The 14,836-nt window shown below is 50.0% G+C and overlaps 1 protein-coding gene across 4 annotated transcripts; it reads left to right on the top strand.

The window, feature by feature from the left end:
- Positions 1-3,943: 3,943 nt before the first annotated feature.
- TRIM45 (tripartite motif containing 45) lies at positions 3,944-12,382 on the top strand. Of its 4 annotated transcripts, XR_012777115.1 has the most exons (7): positions 3,944-4,355; positions 6,960-7,693; positions 8,684-8,813; positions 10,759-10,873; positions 11,096-11,222; positions 11,380-11,514; positions 12,071-12,209. XR_012777115.1 is itself a non-coding variant. In XM_075511905.1 (6 exons), exons 1-6 carry the CDS (start codon positions 4,018-4,020, stop codon positions 12,220-12,222), a joined length of 1,596 nt encoding a protein of 531 aa, XP_075368020.1. In that variant the 5' UTR covers positions 3,944-4,017; the 3' UTR covers positions 12,223-12,382. The 4 variants fall into 4 exon arrangements, 3 of the variants coding, with proteins under 3 accessions (XP_075368020.1, XP_075368028.1, XP_075368041.1); XM_075511905.1 differs by lacking the exon at positions 11,380-11,514 and having other exon boundaries at positions 12,071-12,382; XM_075511913.1 differs by having other exon boundaries at positions 11,380-12,214.
- The last annotated feature ends 2,454 nt before the right edge of the window (positions 12,383-14,836 follow it).

A 14,836-nucleotide genomic window follows, 5' to 3' on the forward strand; every position in this document is an offset into this window, starting at 1 on the left:
TGAAGGCATTTTCTTCATAACTAGGCACACACAAAAACTGTGTCTGAGACACTATACATACAAAACCTGGAGCCAGGGGAGGGTCTTATTCGCAGAGAGCACATGAATGACATCTATATTACACTTTATACCCAACCGTGAGCCTGTTACCAGATCTAAACTTGCTTCACACCTTGTGCTGAGGGCAGGCTTGGATGAGCACGGGCATAAGGAGAGAGAGGCACCCACAGGCATGACTATGCCTATTCTGTCTGAGCCTGCCACCTCACAACTTCACCACACAGCTAATGAAGGCAGCTGGGCTGGGCACAGCACCCTTCTGGGACAGACCCTATCATCATGGGCAGCCCAGGCTCCCAGGAGGTGGGAAATGCCCAAGCTCTGGCTGGCCTCAAGTGGGGTAAGTGTAGGTGCTCACGCTCTGAGAGCGCTTGGGCATCAGGCTGGATGCAGAAAGTGAGGGCTGGGGAAGACACCAGCCTCAGTAAATAGACTGGTAATAATAGAACCTTGGACCAGAAGCCAAAAGGAGAGTACGGAAATGCTCCTCCTGCCAGTCAAATGCCACATAATTTTAAATGCATGTTTAGCTGAATGAGGCAGAGATTCTGCCTAGGTTGGGAGAAGGTTTGTAAATCCTTTGTTGGATTTTCCAGGTGAGGTTGATATAAATGGGAAGAACTGTTAGCTGGGTGGCTGGGGAATAGACAACACAAAACAGTTTGATGGAAACAAGTAACGGTGCATCAAGTAATCCCAGAAGACCAGCCTGGTGGCTCTGCCATGTTCAGAGAAGTCTCTGAAACACAGTAGTTCCCAGGGCTGACAAATCCAGAGTAAAATGGGACTTGCTGGTCAACTGGAAAGCAGCCAACCGTCTGTTCCACTTCTCTTTTCTTTGTAAACTCCCCAAATAAGCCATTTTCCACCTTCCTCTGGCTGCTGTTAACCCAGGCCATGGCACTTTGACAGGTTCTCTGTTTTCTGTCAACAAGATCTCTAATTACTCTTTCTGAGTAATTTTCAGAGCTTCTTTTTTATCATCAGTCATCATGGACTTTTCTACAATCCCAGGGATGGCAGGCCTGCTCCTCGCTGTCCTGTTCACTAATGACTTTGACTTCACCGCCTTTTCAGTTTGTTTCTTATGGCAGGACATCCAGAAACAACTCCCTAAAATTAACAGGTAGGGACAGGGAAGCATGAGAGATCCCATTCCAAATGTAATAAATGGTTTATACCCACACTATTCACAAAGAGTCTAGGAAGGAAATTATGCTTTAAAGATTTTTTGGTACATGATATAAAAAGTTTTACCAATATTTCTTCAGAAAAATATAAACAGGAAAGCAGCATAAAGCTCTCCCTAGAGTGGGCTAATTAGCAAATACAATAGAAATATTAGTCAAGAGTCCTTGAAGGGAAGGGGGAAGGAAACCATCAAATCTTCTATGTCTCTGTGTGATGATCCAGTGCTTAATGGTAGGAAACGAGAAACAAATAAACAGGAAAAAGAGGAAGGAGCTGGCAGGGAAAGTGTGGCAGGGAAAGAACAGGTCACCCAGAGCAAGTACCCTGAGAGGCTCTGATAGACATCTTTAACAATAGGAGCAGGAAAACGAGTTTGAAGAGGACTCCATTTCAAGTAAATCTTGGGTCAAATGAGGATAATTAGTCATCCATCAGCTCTCGTGAAATGCTGCAAAAGGAAAACCTTATTGCTTAGTGTAATTTTAATGACACGTTTTCATTGTTTCATTTTTGTAACTATGCTCCTTTATTGCCCATCAGTGTTTATAAGTTAACACGTTCTTTTTTTTATCCTTACGTTTTGTTCAGTTACAAAGCAAACTCTGAGTAATCTAAGACCGGAGAGGGCCTCCCAATCCAATTCTTGCAGTGCTTTGCAGCCCAATATGTTTCTTGAAGATATTCACAGGGCGCCAGCACACATGTCCATTGAGTTGCCTTCCACAATTTAGGACTTGCTGGCATAGGGGCTTCTGCCACTGACTGGAAATAGCCAAGAAAGCAATATTATGGGGAGACTAATGAAAAATGAAGCATGAGTTTGTACTAATGCAGCTGTGGTTTTGCAGGCCACTGGGTTAGTATTTTTTATTTTTTGCATTTCTGCTTCTTTTTTTTTCTCTGAGTCTCATGGGGCTCTTGTGACTGTTCTCTCCAGCCCATTTCACTGCAACCCTCTAGTCATCTGGAGGTTGCTACTGCTGCCTGCTGATGACTTATGGATACATTACACAGTAGTCATCTGTCCTGTGCTCCAACCTGATCAGCCTCAGGGCAGATGACCAGATCAGATCAGATCAGCTGGGGTGGAACCTCAGATTTCCTCTGCAATTGCCAGCCACGGCTTATTTCATTATGTCTCTGCAGCAATGGAAGACGCTGCTGTTCTCTAGGTAGCTCGCCTTTTCTGCGCAAGGGCAATGTTATGATTCTTCTCCCATTTTCTTCCCACACCCACGCTTACAGTGTCATTTGCTATTCCTTCCACCAGCATGATTAAAAGAACCAGTCTTTCCTCTCTGCCACAATGTCTAATATCGTTATCAAGTCATCTTGTCTCACAATTACTGCAACTTTTATCCTCTCTAACCACCGCAGCAACCACTTCACTTGCTAATAGTTAATCCGAAGGAGGCTGCAGGACATCTTTCTTTTTTGATCAGCTTCAAGGCTGTAAACGCTTGATCATGATCTAAAACCTTGATCTCATATTACAACATAAAGACACAGAAATGTTTGAGTGTATCGCACAAAGAAGACGACTATGCCATTATGCATCAGAGGGATGTTAACATCCGTTACAGGTTAAGTATTTACAGATCAGCAGGTTTAGATAATGTGCACTCAGCAGTCCTAAAAAAACCTGACTGGAAATCTCACTTACTTGTTGATTTTTTTAGTACAATGTAGGGAACTTAAAATCCAGAAGTCTCAAATGGTGTTTGTGTCACGTTGGTATTCAAAAGGCCCAGCAGGATAGGACAGATAAGATAGCCATGGTCCTAGGCAAACTAATGGAGAAGCTAGTACAAAGTTCAGTCATTATGGGCTTAATGCAGCACATTATATGAGTACCATTAGTGCTAGTCAACATGGTTTTATAGAAAAGAACTTTCTTTAAAAAAAGAAATCTGATTTCATTTGAAGAGCTTACAGATCAGACTGATAAAAGCAATCGTGTAGATACCATCAAAGTCCAAGGAGCTTCATGTAGGACTTCAATGACATTCTGATTTCAAAGCAGTCATCAGTCGATCTCCGTGGGCAGTCACCGGGAAGCCTGGCTGTGTTGCACTATTTCTATTCAAGTTTCACTGATACTGCTCCTCGGCTGTTCAACAAGTTCACTGGTGATCAGAAAGATCACTGAACGCCTGAAGGCAACCGGCAGAGCAGCAAAGGATCTGCAAAGACCAACCGCAAAGGCCAGTCGGAGGCCGCCTGCAGAGCAGGCTCCGTCAGGTGGTGAAGTTTTGAGCTGGAAGAACTGGAAACACAAAATCTACCCACGGCAGGGTGGGGAAGGGGGCCGTTTCCCAGATGACGGGCTCGGAAAAGACAGGAGCTGTCAGAGGCGGCAAGCAGCTGGGCAGCCTCTGCAGTGCCTCGGCGAGGAGGACGAGGACGAAGCGGGCTGTTGGGTCCCCTCTGCCCGCCTTTGCCTGCTCCATCCCGGAGGAGGAGCGCCGGGGGAGGCGGCGGCAGGGTCCCCCGGCCGCACCGGCCCCCGTCGCCCCTCACCTCACAGCGCAGCCCTGGCGCCTCTCACAGGGGCCGGCGGCGGAGGGCGGCGCCGGTGCGGCTGAGACACCCCCCAACCGCCGTCGCCCCTAGCAACCAGGCAGCCTGCGCCCAACGGCCGGGGGCGGTGCGAGGCCCGGCGCGAGGGGGCGGTGCGCGGCGGCCGCGGCGGGCCGTTAGCGGCCGGGGCGGGATGCTCGGTGGAGCGTCTCTGCCGAGCGTGGTCGCGGCGGCGGGGCTGCCGGCATGTCGTCCGGGCCGCGCTGTCCGGTGTGCGCCGAGGCCTGGGTCTCGCCGCGGCTATTGCCCTGCCTGCACTCGCTGTGCGCGCCCTGCCTGCGGCGGCTCGGGCCGCTGGGGGAGTCGGGCCGGGCCGCCGCCCGCAGCGTCCTCTGCCCTGTGTGCGACGCCGAGGTGGCGCTGCCGCCCGGCGGCGTCGGCCAGCTCACCCCCGACTACCTGGCGCTGAGCCGCGGCGGGGCGGCGGTGGCGGCGGGGTGCGACCTCTGCGCCGACGGGGCGGCCGCGAGGCGCTGCGTGACCTGCGGGGTTGACCTCTGTCTCTTCTGCTGCCAGGCCCACAGGTGAGGGGGCGGCGAGGCCCGGCCTGGACAGGGCCACCTCGCCACGGGGTGCGTGGGGCAGCCTTCCCCTCTCGGGCTGCTGGAGGGCAGCGTGTGGGTGGGTGCAGCAGGTAGGGACCCATGCAGAACTAGCCAAAGCAGTAAGACCACGTGTCTTGCAGTTTGTTCAATCCCTAGGGGGTTTTTATCTTGCCTGGAGGATGCTCTGTACTCAGGTGGGGCCCAGCAAGCTGCTAGTGGTAAGTCGGTCAGCCCTGTTCAGGTGTGCCCATTAAGTCCAAAATCAGGCTGCCCTTTGCCTGTGGTGGTGCCCGCTTGCTGGTTTGCATCTCGGTTTAGCATCGCTGGGCGGGGAGACTGACAGCGCTCCAACAGGCATGGGTGTGGGCAGAGTACTAGGAGGACAAGAGCCTTGCGTGTTGTGCTGCCCCCTTTGGAGAAGGCCCATCTCCCAAGGGAAAATGGGGAACTTAAGCTACTGGTCTGCCTCTCTTCACCTCCAGAAACGTTTACGGTGTGTATGTCCAAAGGCACCCTTAGGTGAAGTGAAAGGAGATAAGTGGAAGTCCTGACACTAGCCTGCCTACTGTGGTTGCTACCTCCTGATGATTGACCCATGTGCTTGCCTGTTAACTGTTGTGTCCACGTATCTTGTGTGCATTTTCAGCATTTCTGTGAGGCCAGGAGCCTACAGCAGTAACACTATTGCTTCGTGGTGTGCCTGATGTTGCAGGGTTTAGTGCTGTTGGAATACGGGAAAACGGAAGAAGTGACAGCGGAAGAGAGCTGTGTACCTCAGAGAGGGTCACGTCAGTAAGGCAGGAAGAAGAGGGTGACTGCAACAGAGGTAGGAGTTGAAGAGGAGGCGGCCGCAGTGGCCTGTGAGCAGGGCAGAGGACAGGCAGCACTATGGAAGAAAAGTGATAGGAAGTCTGAATGGCCTTCTGAAGCAAGGAGGTGACAGGCAGAGTCAAAAACCACCCAGTAGCACTACCCAGGGAAGCCTCTTAGCCTGGGTTAATCAGCTCAGCCTATTCCCTCCATGTTTGCTGCTCCTTTCCACTTGATTAGCAAATTCTTTCCCCAGAAAGAAGAGGCATATTCCTTGCTGCCCTGCCCCCCTGCAGATACTGGTGCCTGTGGTAAAATGGCTTAGACTCTTAGTTACTTTCCACTTGGGGCTGTGATTTTCAGCATACCATTCTGATTAGCTAATGCCTCATACCCCATGCAAGCTGCTGAAGAGTGATAAACTGAGACCGTGAATAGCAGCCTTCCACACTGACAGAAATAACTGCAGAAAGGTATAAAGCAGTGGAAAATTTGTACCAATGACCTGCTTCCTACCTAATTTACTGATACCATTTTTTCACCCCACTAGCATCTGCAGACTTGCACCTGATTTAGCTGAACAAGGGCCAGGGAAAACCATTTTGAAATGATTTCCTGGTGTGTAGGGAAGATTTCTAAGGATCTGAGTGCCACTGTTGTGCTCCTTGGAATAAGGGAGAGAGGTCTTAAGTTGAAGTCAGGGGAAGTGTGAATTTGAAGGGTGTTATGCAAATAATGCTAGAAGGCTTTGAAAATGTGCTGGACCCAAGGGAGATTAGTGGGAAGCAAAAGGAGTAGTGTAAGGGCCATGTCCTGCCCTGTGATAAGGTTGCTTTGTGTTGCCAGAGCAACTCTACAGAGCTTGGTCCTCAGAGTATTTCTTTGCTTATGGCTTGGAGCTCCCATTGCAGCTGCCAAAAGTCATTAGTGCAGGAGACAAGGAAGGAGAGAAGGCTTTTACATCCTGCTCAATAACTAGCTCTCAGTGCCCAAAATAGCATAAAATTGAAATATTCTAGTGCTGCCCTGTGACATGGTGGATGGCTGGGTCCTAACAGGTTCTTTGTGTGCCATCCTTGGTCTCATCTGAGTAGGACCTAACTTGGCAGCCACAAGGAAATGGAGTTTGACTTTCAGGATATTAAATGTTTTACTGCAGACTGTCTTCTGGCGGTGGCCTGAACTAGGTTTTCTACTAAGGGATATTAGAGCTTATTTGCCTCAGTGAATTTAAAGCTGGTGAAAATCATTGGGCTGATAGCTGAGGAGCCTGGCACCTCCCGTACCTCTCCAGAAGTGACTGTCAGTGAGCAATACTGTTTTGAGACACCTCCTGCCAAGTCTCACTTTGCTGGGCTCACCCCCTCCTGCTGCCTTTGTCACAGCGGGCTCTGGAGGTAATTGCAACTATCCCACTTCTGTCAGGCTCCATGAAGGGGCTGCTGGCAGTAGCAGCCTGACAGTCCGTTCCCCGGTCTGTGTGTGGCCATGGTGGGGCACACGATTCTTGTGTCTGAAAATAGTGCTGACAGAATGCAGGGAGCCCGAGAGCAGCCTCTAATGAGCTGCTTGCAGATGCTGTCCTCTTTTGTGTGGAGTCTTGTCCTCAGGAGACCACAGGTCCCTTCACGCAGAGTGAATTTCAGTGGAGACAGGAGGGAGTGACACACACTGTGACTTGCAGTCTATACAGACTGTCATTCGCAAGGGGTCTCAGATGATTGCATTTCATATCCAACATGCATGAAGTGACGTGTGGTTGCTCCCTTCCAGGAGACAGAAGAAGACGGCCTCTCATACTGTGACGGAGCTGGAGAACACCAAGGATTGCAGCCAGGCTGGGAAGCCTCTCTTCTGCCCTTCCCATCCCACAGAGGAGCTAAGGCTGTTCTGTGAGCAGTGTGACCAACCTGTGTGCCAGGATTGTGTTGTAGACAGGCACCGGCAGCACCCCTATGACTTCACTGGCAATGTCATCCACAGGCATGGGGATGCCCTGTGGGAGCTGCTGAAAAGCACCCAAGAGCGCATGGGTACCCTAGAGGGTGTGCTGGGCCAGATTGATGACATGGGCAGTGCCGTCCGCAGTCGCACAGAGGCTGTGGCCACAGAGATCTGTCTGTTTGCCAGTGGGTATATGAAAGCAATTGAAGAGCACCGGGACCGGCTGCTGAAGCAGCTGGAGGACTTGAAGGTGCAGAAGGAAAACCTGCTGCACTTGCAGAAGGCCCAGCTGCAGCAGCTGCTGGTGGACATGAGGACAGGCGTGGAGTTCACGGAGCGCTTGCTGATGAGCGGCTCGGACCTGGAGATCCTCATCACCAAAGGGGTGGTGGCGAGCCGGCTGGCAAAACTGAACAGCGTTGCTTACAACACTAACCCCAGCGTGGATGACGGGTTCCAGTTCTCTCCCCAGGAGAGGGCAGGGCAGTGTTGTGGCTATGAAGTTTTTGGGGCCATTCTCAATAAAGTGGTTGATCCAGCCAGATGTACCCTGTATGGGGAAGGTAATGGGGTGCTGTACAACAGCTGAATGGCAACACACTGCTCCCTGACATCATCTCTCCATTCTCTGTACCCACATGGTGTGCAGCTTAGGGCACTGTTGGCTCCCTGCTGTCCAGGCACTGACTAGGGGCAGAGGGGTACAGCAAGGTAGAGCCCTGTCAGAGGTTGCATTGCTTGCTGACAGCCTATGGGAGTCATGCAGTGCAGTGAGACAGAGAACTATCCCCAGCCAGATGTGACAGAGTACTGGAGCTGCACTGACCTCAGCATGGAGTGAGGTGTGAGGAGAGCAACATCTAGGCCAAAGGCCACAGCTTACTCGGGTGATGGCACCTGCAGTGGCAGGATGTGATGCTCGCCTGGTGGCCCCAGCTGTTCTGCAGCATGTCCCCTCTGTGGCTGAGCAAGTTCCCCTTGCAGCTTCTGCTGAGATTGCCATGAGAATAATTGACATGGATGGTTTCAGGGATGTTTGCTTATTAAGGACTTGGAGTAGGGCCAGCGAAACAGATAATGTTCAGACCAGCCCACAGAGCACAGCCAGCTCTGGTCAGTAATGGCCTGTGCAGGGCAGATTAGACAGACCCAGGGCTTGTTCGATCCTTTCCATGCCACTGTAAGTGCTGAAATCTCCAGGGCTCCACACTGCACAATGTACTGTTCCTCCTCCCTCCAGGTTGCATGGTGCACCTTGAGGCCTTCTGGGAAGATGCTAGCTGGGCTCAGAGGGGCATGCAGGAAGACCACCCTGGTCCATACAGACCTCTGGGCTAAGCCTGCCCAACATCTCCCATCACCTATGGCTGTCCACTCTCTCTTGGTCCCCAGTGACACCTTTACTTTTCTCTGTGGGTGGAAGGAGCTGTACACCCACCCCAGCAGCAGAGTCCTGCCTGTGCTCTGATGGGACTGCAACACTGCAAAATAGGTGGGAGGTGGCAATCATGGCTGGTGTGAATCCTTTCTGGTCCTGTTTCTCTGCCTTACAGATCTCCACAGTGCTCGTCAGAACCAGTTGACTGGCTTTACCCTACTCTGCAATGACACCACGGGGGAGCGGATGGGGCAAGGAGGAGAGGCCGTGCACGTCACCATCACCCACAAGGACAAGAAGGACTGGTGGGTATTTCACCTGAGACTCCCCAGTCACTGGGTTTGCCTTTCTACCTCCCTTACCCTGGCTCCCTCCTTGTTTGGGCAGGTGGGAGGACATGCTTCAGCATGCGGGTCAGAATCTGTAGGGGAAAAGGCACTACTGTTCTTCCCACCAGTATAGCAGTGCTTCCTACTGGTTGTATTTGGCAGTGTGGAGCTTGACAGTGTTGGCTCAGATTTGTATTGACTCTTTGAGTGATTTGGGACTTCTTTAAAGGATTCAACCAAAGTGTAATACCAAAGGTGGGTATTACACATTGTCAGTGAGCTGTTGCTCCTTCCCACCCCTACCAGTAGACACCCTGGGCTCCTGCTTTTGTTAACACCTAATGAGCGTAAAACATAGCAACCCCAGAATGACTGTCCCGAGTGAGACAGACAGTCCACCAAGCCCAGGAGCCTCTGACAGTTGATGGAAGTGCCTAGTTCATGTTCTGGAGAAAGAAACTGTGTTGGGACTTCCTCCTATAGTTGCAAGCGTTGAGCACTTCAACATGTTTGGAGGTTTTCTAGCAAAAGCAGGGAAGCTCCTGCTTGAGCTCCTAAGTGTTTCAGCGATGAAAATGACCAAGCAGAAAAAATTATTTTGTAACTGTTTCCAGGCCGCACTTGTTAATATAAAGCAGGCAGGCACAAATGCAGAACCAACTGGGGGTCAGTTCTTAAGGAAAATATCTATTCTGTTTTATAGTACATACAATGTAGCTGGAGCAAGATGCCAGTGTAACTTGTTCCAGGAATGCTGTTGGTGGGATGACCCGATGAAAAAAGAGACAGGATGCTAAAACCCTTTGCTATGGGGAAGTGTTGACATGGCACACGGAAACAGTGCTGGCTGCACAGATGCTTATCAGTAGAGCATCATTGTTCAAGAATTATCATTCCAATGTACCTTCCTTCCTTAGGTGCACATACAACATATAGAAAGGTGTGCACATGAGGATTATGTGGATTTTGCTCAGTGGGGTAGAGGTCGCTGTAGCCACATTAACTCAATTTCTGGTTCTTGCACGTATGCAGTTGCTACATCTGCTGCTGAAAGCCTTCTGGCTTTGGGTTGAGGCACAGCAGCTACAGAAGAGTGTGAAGTATCACCACAGAGTTCCTGGCAGGAAATGATGTAGGCAGCTGTATTGATGTGAAATGGTGGTGGGGGGGGAATACAGCCTGCAAATCTGGAAGATTATAAACTGTCATGTCATGGGGCACAAGAGACTAATTAGTGGGGATTGGGAAGAACACCTTCCTCTATGCAGAGCTCCCTGATAATTGTCTGTGGAAAGCTCTTTCCATCTTTCTGTGAAGCAGGCAATCAGTCCCTTACTAGCTGATGCTTTCTCCCTGGCACTCTGTCCACAAGGGTTCCTTGTGAAACCCAGTGAGCTTCACTTTGGAAAAGGGGAGTTCACCAGCAGGGACCTAGAACTCCTCAGAGGACTGAAGAGAAGAGTTGGGGTCAATGTGTTTGGGACAGTAGTTGAAATGATTCAAACTTGCCCTGTTTATGTCCTGTCTTATTCATGGGCTATTCTGGAGGTGACTGCTCTCTGCAGCTGTGAATTTACCCCATTTCTGAGGACTCTTATCTGATGGGATAATCTGACCTGAAAGTGTGCTGTCTGTCATCTTCTGCTCTTTCAGTGCTCAGGGTTGCTACAAATCCTTGCAGTGCAGCTAGCTTTGTGTAACTTCCTTTGTATGGCTATTGCAGGTCCTGGTAGCAGGTGTGTGTGAAAGCTACTCACTGCTTGAGCATTGCTCGTGCATCCTGTTAAGCTCGCTTGAGACCCGCAGCTGCTGAACAAGGCTTAGGATAAGGAACCAACCAGAAATCTAGGCCAAACAGTGGTTCACATGTAGAGCAATTTTCTGCCAGTCACTGACCTCATGGACTTCTTTCTGTTTGTAGTGCAGTCAAGCCAACAGCGTGTGATAACGGTGATGGGACATACCATATTTCCTACAGCCCTGAGGAGCCAGGCTTGTATGCTGTCTGCGTCTATGTCAAAGGGCAGCATGTACAGGTAGCATTTCTTGCTTCTCTTGCACTGCTTCTTCATTACCTGCTTTTCTTTTCCAAGTATTTGCTTTAAATCTTTCTAGGGATTACCTCTACCACTTAGCAGTTTAAGACTGGGCTTAGTGATCTGTGACTGACAGGATCACCCGGTTGGTTTTTGAAAACGCAGACATGACATCTGATAGCATCCACTGCAGCAGCCTCTCTGCTTGCTTGTCCTCTGCAGGGCTCTCCATTCACTCTGATGGTGAAAAACAAGTTCCGCGAGCACCAAGGCGTGTTTCACTGCTGCACATTCTGCTCAAGCGGAGGGCAGAAAGCTGCTCGCTGTGCCTGTGGGGGGACCATGCCAGGTGAGTGCTCAGCTTTGCCCATGCTGCTGGTGTCAGGAAGGTTTGTTGCATTTGGTCCTTCCTAGCGTAGATAGCTGTGGGTAGATACTCCAGCCCAACTCCTGCCTTGCACATGCACCAGGCCTGTGATAACCTGTGCGTACATATCTTCTGGTAGAATGCGACTGCAGCAGTGAGAAATGCAGGAGGACATACTAAGGGTCTTTGCAGCACACCCCATAGACAGAGACCTGAGCCAACTCTGCAGGAGATGAGGCACGGCAGCTCTGTCTTTCAGCCCTTCTCAGTGGGGGTAAGCAGCACTGTGACTATACTGTTCCTGTTCCAGTGCTGGCAGGTTGGGAGCTTCCGGGCTGTGTCACACGGTGCCCAATGCTGTCCTATGGAGAAGCCTCACTCCTCGTTTAGGATGAGAGTTCAACTCCCATGTTTGTTTAATCCCAACCAGCTTCACTGCCCTTAACCTGCATGCCTCATTGTGTGTTTTGCATGTTTTAGTACAGAACCAGTGTCTTCCTTTTTCTGTGCTTGATCTGTGTTTAGCTCTGGCCATAGCCACCAGTGGCTGGCACGGGGTTCTGCAGGCCTGTGTCTTGCATTACTTAACAGGCAAGGGGATGGAAATCTTCAGCTTTCCCCAGCAATTGGAAGGGGGAGGTCCCCCTCAGTTGTTTTCCTTTCTTTATGGAGCCCTGGCAATTTTGGCCTTGAATAAGCTGTGTTCTCATCAGCACGTGCCTCCCTGTCTTAGACAAGTCCTGGGGCTGAAGCACTCTCTGAAAGCCTCTGACACACTGGGATTTTCTGGCTCACTTTTGGTTCAGCTGATGGTGCCTCTTCTCTTGCAGGTGGGTACCAAGGCTGTGGCCATGGACACAAAGGTCACCCTGGCCGCCCCCACTGGTCGTGCTGTGGACAAATGAAGGAGAGCTCGGAGTGTTTGGGTGGACCACCCAGCGACACCTTGCAGAGGAGTTTGCTCAGGACAGTGGCACTCTGAGCAGCCAGGTGAGCCCCTGTGAGCCCAGGGCACTGCTGCTGGCTGCTGCATGAGCACAAACCACGAGGATCCCTGCGATCACTGCATAGTCTCACTGCCAGAAAACAGCATCGTGATGGATGTGAACTGAGAAAGAGGAAGGAGGGAAAATAAAATTGTGCCTTATATTCCACCTGGGGCTGTGTATGCAAAGTTGTTTTGTGCCTGAACAGGAGCAAATACTGGGCATTGTACTGGTGCCTACACTTTCAAGGACTCAAGGCCTGTAGGGTCAGGCCTTAGTCTGAGCAGTTACCTCACGGGAGGGTCAAGATGTGTCTCATTCTGCAGGATCAACAATCTCTGCTGTCCTTCTTGAAGAGGCCAAAGCTTCCTGTTGGGGCACATTCCAAAAGGTTTGTGTTCATTCCTTGGAAAGGCTTGGCAGCCTGAATATGGCTTCTGCCTCCGCATCAGATGTGGCTGGATTCTGGCCTTGGATGTGTGCATATAGCACAGTCACACTCCTGGGAGCTGCTGTTGTGTTTGCAACTCATATTTTCTACAAGTGAGCTGTAGTCTTATTACACTCTCCCTGCAAAGTAAGAGCAAGATGGGTTAGTAATATATCTGAAGGAAATCCAAGAAAACCCCATGACACTGACAGGAACAGGAATTAGAATGTCATTCACCCAGCCTGTATGTTCTCCATGGAGATGGTGTGGGACAGCGCTGCTGGGGGTGATACAGGAGCCAGGAGAGCACCCAGCTCACCAAGGGAAGATTTGGGGACAGTCTGAGCATCAGTAGGAGCCATAGGCACAGGCTTGCAGGTGTCCTGAACTGGGTGCAACTAGGGAAGAGCAGCAGCAGAAGACAATACAGCAAAACTCCTGGATTTGGCTTGTGCAGTCTTGGCAAGGATCTGTTTTTAGAAGGAGAGATTGTCCCATTTTCCACAGGGGACGGGGGGTGTATCTTCTGGGCTCGTATGTGTGCTGCCAACCCATAGTTGGGGTAATGGCATCTACGATGAGGAGGAAGAAGCACTTTCCTGGAAGGGCAACTGCTAACCTGCCGATCGCTGCGTGCTGCTTGCCTGGGTGAAGCAGATACCCTTCCTGAACAAAACACATTCATGTCATTGAGACTGGGAACGCTACTGCCCTGGGGGTAACCTTGCCAGTAGGTGTGTATTGCTAGGGGCTTGTAATACTGCCTGGGGAGCTGGGGTGGGGACAAAGGTCTGACTGTTGGACATTTCGGGAGAGGAATGCTGCTCCAGTGTCAACAGTAAGGACAGGTTCTTGCTTTCTGGCTGATGATAGCTGGCTTGTAAATAGTAGACAACTGTGCTGTCTTCTAGGTCTGAGCAAGCAAACAGACTCATTTGCTGTTCATGCCTCTTACAAAGCCAGTTTTGGAACATCTTCTTCCCAGCAAAGGAGATACATATCCTTATGCAAATGCTGTTTATAGCTTTGCATTAATCATCCAGAAAGAGCTGTCAAACAAATGAGGGAAGATTAGGCAGTTTAAATTTCCAAGTTAGGCAATTTAAGTCTCCAAGTTGCTGACTCTGAAATTGCAAAGTGAAAGTTTGAGTTAACCTTTAATGGAACAAACAGTAACTCATTCTCGTCCTTGCTATGTGCAGAGTCAGTGCTCAGTACAGAATGTACTGTGAAACGAAATGCCTCGTTTTCTCTGTCTTTCTATTTCTTGCCTCCCAGCCCCTCCTTGTGCGCTGTTTTTTTCTTGGAGCTTCCATGCTGTGTTGCTGAGGGAACACATAAGGACGGCACTACCTTCTAGACACATAATTTCTGTCTAAAAACATTTTAGTCGTCTCAGACAGAGGAATGTGTTTTCTCTTTGTGTTAGGCATCCCTTACACACCCTGTCGCTGACATTTTCCAAGAAGCTGTTTGTGAGAATTACACCAGTGAACATATAAACCTTCAGGGAACTGCAGTCAGCTTAGGCTGAGCTCTATGTTTGACATGGGGAGAGCAGTTTTCGGACAGCATGGGGTACTAATCCTGCCAGGGTCAGGCCCTTGCATAGATTTTTTTTTTTCTGATAGATTTGAAGGCTCAGTTAGTCCCAGGGATTATAAAGTATTGACCGGCTGCCACTCTGTGTTTGCACAAAGTGGGCTGTGCATGAAGATAGCTTGAAGAATCATGTGCAGAAAAGACATTAATGACCTTAGTCACTTTGTGGGTGTTGGGTGTGAGTGTCCTCCCATTATTTACAAGCAGACTTTGCCCTCAGTGTTCCTTACTCAGAATGCTTTGCCAAATGAATATATCCTACTGATCTGCTGCAGTCTCACACTGGTCCCCAACAGCCATTCCCAGGAATAGCTTCCAGTGCTCTGTTGGTAATCAGCCTTGGGCAGGTGGTGGATTAGGAGGTGTAGTCTGCTGGGCTAGATGATGTTATTTCTGACCAGCTAGTCCTTGAGATAACAAAGGTATTTTTAAGACAAACATACATGCAGTGCTGACAGAACAGCACCGGTAGATATGCATGTTTTTCCCAGGACAAAATCTCTTGCTGATAAAAATGCCTGTCTCCAAATTTTGGCAAAAAAAAAAAAAAGAAAATAAATGGTGATAAACATGAGTAG

The sequence above is a fragment of the Mycteria americana genome, chromosome 1 (assembly GCF_035582795.1).
Source record: "Mycteria americana isolate JAX WOST 10 ecotype Jacksonville Zoo and Gardens chromosome 1, USCA_MyAme_1.0, whole genome shotgun sequence".
Taxonomy (NCBI): domain Eukaryota; kingdom Metazoa; phylum Chordata; class Aves; order Ciconiiformes; family Ciconiidae; genus Mycteria; species Mycteria americana.

Bases quoted from the DNA above. Each gene is read 5' to 3' on its own strand.
- TRIM45 (XM_075511905.1), top strand. From the start codon at position 4,018: ATGTCGTCCGGGCCGCGCTGTCCGGTGTGCGCCGAGGCCTGGGTCTCG. The intron at 7,694-8,683 runs GTAATGGGGTGC...TCTGCCTTACAG, and splicing joins ATGTACCCTGTATGGGGAAG to ATCTCCACAGTGCTCGTCAG. The intron at 10,874-11,095 runs GTAGCATTTCTT...TGTCCTCTGCAG, and splicing joins TCAAAGGGCAGCATGTACAG to GGCTCTCCATTCACTCTGAT.